The sequence below is a fragment of the Aptenodytes forsteri genome, unplaced genomic scaffold, assembly GCF_000699145.1.
Source record: "Aptenodytes forsteri isolate BGI_AS27 unplaced genomic scaffold, ASM69914v1 Scaffold15, whole genome shotgun sequence".
Taxonomy (NCBI): domain Eukaryota; kingdom Metazoa; phylum Chordata; class Aves; order Sphenisciformes; family Spheniscidae; genus Aptenodytes; species Aptenodytes forsteri.
The window spans coordinates 10,995,637-10,999,436 of NW_008795129.1; the positions used below are offsets into that span (position 1 = coordinate 10,995,637).

Below are 3,800 nucleotides of genomic sequence, written 5' to 3' on the forward strand. Positions count from 1 at the left end.
CGGCAAAAGTGGGGCGGCCAGACGGCAGCTACACTCTACCCAGAGGCAGCTGCCACCTGGCAGCAACCAAGTGGTGTTGAGAGGAGTTTTGGGTGCTGGGAAGAGATGCCAAGCCCCTGCCCCCCTCCCCTTTCTCCAGCTGGCAGGACGTGAAGGAGCAGGCAGCATCCCATGCCAGACAGCCTACCTGTGTTCCTGATGATGTAGTCCAGCACCACCAGCCGCTCGAATTGCAGCAGCAGCTGCCGGTTGGTGTTCTCCGGGAGCGGCTCAGCTTCAAACCGCCGCAGCCAGTAGTCGGCATCCTTGTAGCCTTCCACAAAAAGCTGGAAGGAGCCCACCTGAAGCAAGGACAGGCTGCATCACAGGAGGCCGCAGAGGACGGAGAAGCGGCGACAGGCGGGCGTGGGGGCCGGCAGCCCTACCTTGGGCGGCAGACCGATGCGGTTGAAGCGCTGGCCAACTTTCGGCACCTTCTCCAGGGCCAGCCTCTTTCCTCGGGACTTCACCCTGTCGATGGCACTGTAGTTAAAGGTCTCACTGGCCAGATACACCACCTGGGGGGACAGGAGCACAGACATCAGCAGGGGCACCTGGCAATTGTCACAGGACTGGTTGATAAAACCAAGATACAGCATTTCCCACGGCTCTGCCCAGCACGAGGATCCCCATGGCTTGAGCAGGAGCAGTCCCGGTCCAGAGCTCTCAACACATCTCCGAGGTCAGCAGTGCCACAAGACAAGGCGCAGAGCTGTGCAGAAGCACATGAAAGCCTCCCCAGGACGAGATCCCAGCAGCTGCCCCCTCACCTTCGTGCGGGGAACAATGTTGAGTTCCAGTTTCTGGTCCACCAGGCTGGCACCCGCCTCCGACAAGTAGCCCTGGTTGAGGACGAGGCAGTCTCTCCCAAAGCAGCACGGGCAGCACAACTTCTGCAGCCACTTGGTCCACTTGGGGTTCAGCTGCCCGTACGGCTCCTCGTTCTTGGGCTTGAAGACACCAATGATTTTCTGTGAGCGGGAGAGAGGAGGGCTGACTCAAGGCAGTTGGCAGAATCAGGACACTCCCCCCTGAGCCAGCCCGCAGTGGGGACACTCAGGAATGGTCCCAGAACAGTCCCCCACCAGGGCAATAACCAGCCCCTGGAATCAGGCAGACCCTGCAGCTCCCGGGAGCGAGGCGAGCAGGCAGGGGCTGGGAGGGACCCTTCCCCAGCCAGTGCCCCGTCCCATGAGAGCAGGGTGCTGCCCAAAGACCTTCATACCTGGCTCACGCACCTGGAAACAACCCTCCTTGTCCCAAAAGACACCAATGATGATGCTGTCCCCTAGTAAACATCCCAGTCCCATACCAGCGACCTTTGGATGGCTGGGAAAAGCTACTGCTCACCGCTGCTCATTACGTCCACGCAGGAGAGGGAGGGGGATAGTGATCCCTGCCCTGGCTCCAAAATCCATTGAATGGAGCTGATCCCAAACTGACCAGAGGACATGGGACCAGAACAGCCGAGCAGCCGGAGGACCCGTGAGGAGCCCAGGGCTCTGTGCTGGGGGGCCCAGCTAGAGACAGCAGAAGGGCTGGCTCTCTGGGTACACTGTGGGCAAGAGGGCACAGGCAGCTCCAAACTGGCCACCAGCTGGTACCAGCAGCACCCGCAGCCCCTCAATCCAGCCTTGCACACGTCGACCCAACAGCAGGGACAGCAGCACAGGTACCCCACTGCTGCAGAGGGCACAGAAGCCTTGTGCTAGGCGCTGCACTATCACCAAGCCAGCGTTGCCAAGCCACACAGCCTTCTGGCCCTGTCTGGGGGCCTGGCTGAGACAAGGGCCAGGGCAGGAGCAAGGCCACCTGCCCCTGCGGGCCAGGCATCCCTGGGGGACTGTGCAGCAGCTCCGGGCTGGCAGCCCCTGCTCTGGGGTGACTCAGCAGCACAGGTGAGCAGCCCTCCTCCCCATGGCTGGTGCTGGCCCCGGCCTGAGTGTGTGGCACTTCCCCAAGCCAAGCTCCTGCCACAATGTGGAAGTGGGACGTGAGTCCCAGCACCTCAGCGGGGAACCCCAGTGCAATCCCAGTCTGCCAGGGGCCAGAAGGCAGCCCAGGGCAGACAGGAGCAAAGTTTTGTCCATCAGGAAGAGGGACAGGAAGGGTTTGAGAAAACAGGACCACTTCAGCCATCCCCAGATCACATGGAGGAGCCACTTCCCCTAAGCAGGCAGGAAGGCAATCCCCCCATCAGCCCCACGTGAAGGCACATGACTGCCAACACGTCCTTGGATATGAGCCTGCAAGAGGCTTGTCGGGAGCTCTGGCAGCACGGAGGCCTGTGCTCCGTGAAGCCAGGCCAATAGAGCAAGGCCCAGCCAGGCAGGGACAGTGCGGAAGCAGAGGCCAGATGCCTGGCAGCACCACGTCCCCTTCCAGACAGACCCATGCCGGGAGCAGCAACGGCAGGGAAAACAGGTCTGCCTAGTGCCAGCAGCAAGGCAGAGGGAGCCAGGCCAGCCCCGAGGCGCAGTTGGGGTAACCACAGCCACTGGGGCTGGGGAAGCACATCCCAGCTGGGATATCTCAGGCCCCGGCAGCCCAGAGGGAAGACACAAGAGAAAAGTTTTTCCCCTGATGCCCTCACTCCCTGCCCGCAACAGCAGCACGCTGCACTCTCTCCCGTGCCAGCAGCGGGGAGGTTTTGGTGACCCTGGGCAGCAGCCACAGAAACCAGACACACACCACCTTTGCTGACAACAGGTCAGTCCAGGGGACCTGCCAGGTGACGTGGCCAGAGTACAGAGACTTTGGCTCCTCATATGAATCCTCTACCAGCCCTCGCCAAGCTTGGATCTCCTACAGCCAGGCAGCCTCTGCCCTGCCACTCCCAGGCAGCTCATCCAGCCGCCCACCCCAGCAACACCACGTCTCATATTGGGCAACGGGAAAGGAGCAAGAGGGCAGCAGGAGGAAGTGTGTATTGCCCCACAGCCCACCAGCTCAGCTGGGACCTGCCTGCCACTGCTCCCAGGAGCCAGGCTCTACCCGGGGCAGGAAACCTAGGGCACACCAGGGACAGGTGAGCCCAGTCCTGCTTCCCAGGAAACATCCCGGCACACATGCAGCGAGGGAGCCACTGGAAGCAGCAACAGCTCAAGTAATTGGGCTGGGCGCTGCAGGTCACAAGACAAGCCGCCCTGTGCCGCACACACATCCAGTCAGCAGCATGGAGACGGCTGCCACACAGCTGACCAGATCTATAGGGGAGCAGCTATTTGTCGAGGACTTTGCCTCGATTATATCAACCGCGCAGCCACAGAGGAGACGCCTCACTCCAGTCTCACAGGCCAAAAACTACCTCAGCTCTCGGAGTCGCAGCCCGAGGGCTGGAGTCACGGTGGTCAGGAGATGCTGATGCCCAGGCCTGGAGGAGAGGGTGACCTTTCCTCTTTGGGCACGAGAGCCACAGAAGAGGCTGAAGCAGCACTTGGACACAGCTGCCCCCGACTCTTGCGGCCAGTCCCACTGCACTTCTCCCCGAGGAAGCCCAGGGCAGCTCCAGCCGCTCCTACCAGCCCCCCAGAGCCGGTCACCCCCGGGCCAGCTTCACCAGTTCGCCTAGGAGCGCCCTCCTCCCGGCCAGCGCCGCTCAGCCCGCAGCCCTCGGGGACCACGGGGATGGGCCGGCCACCCCCCGGGGCAGGCACAGGGGGCCGGTGCCGGCTCACCCCCTGCGGGTCCTTGACGAAGTAGCTGCCGCTGGAGCCCTGCGAGATGCGCTCGGGGAAGATGCCGCGCTCGCTGGCCAGCTC

At 62.6% G+C, this 3,800-nt stretch overlaps 1 protein-coding gene across 1 annotated transcript in view; it reads right to left on the minus strand.

Annotated features, from left to right (window-relative positions):
• PI4K2A (phosphatidylinositol 4-kinase type 2 alpha) overlaps positions 1 to 3,800 on the minus strand; it is a 9,641-nt gene that overhangs the window by 3,747 nt on the left and 2,094 nt on the right. Inside the window, exons 2-5 of the mRNA XM_009278048.2 lie at positions 3,717 to 3,797; positions 810 to 1,010; positions 426 to 557; positions 188 to 341 (exon numbers count right to left, since the gene is read on the minus strand). Of these exons, the coding sequence (XP_009276323.1) occupies positions 188 to 341; positions 426 to 557; positions 810 to 1,010; positions 3,717 to 3,797 (568 nt within the window). The remainder of the gene's footprint in view (positions 1 to 187; positions 342 to 425; positions 558 to 809; positions 1,011 to 3,716; positions 3,798 to 3,800) is intronic.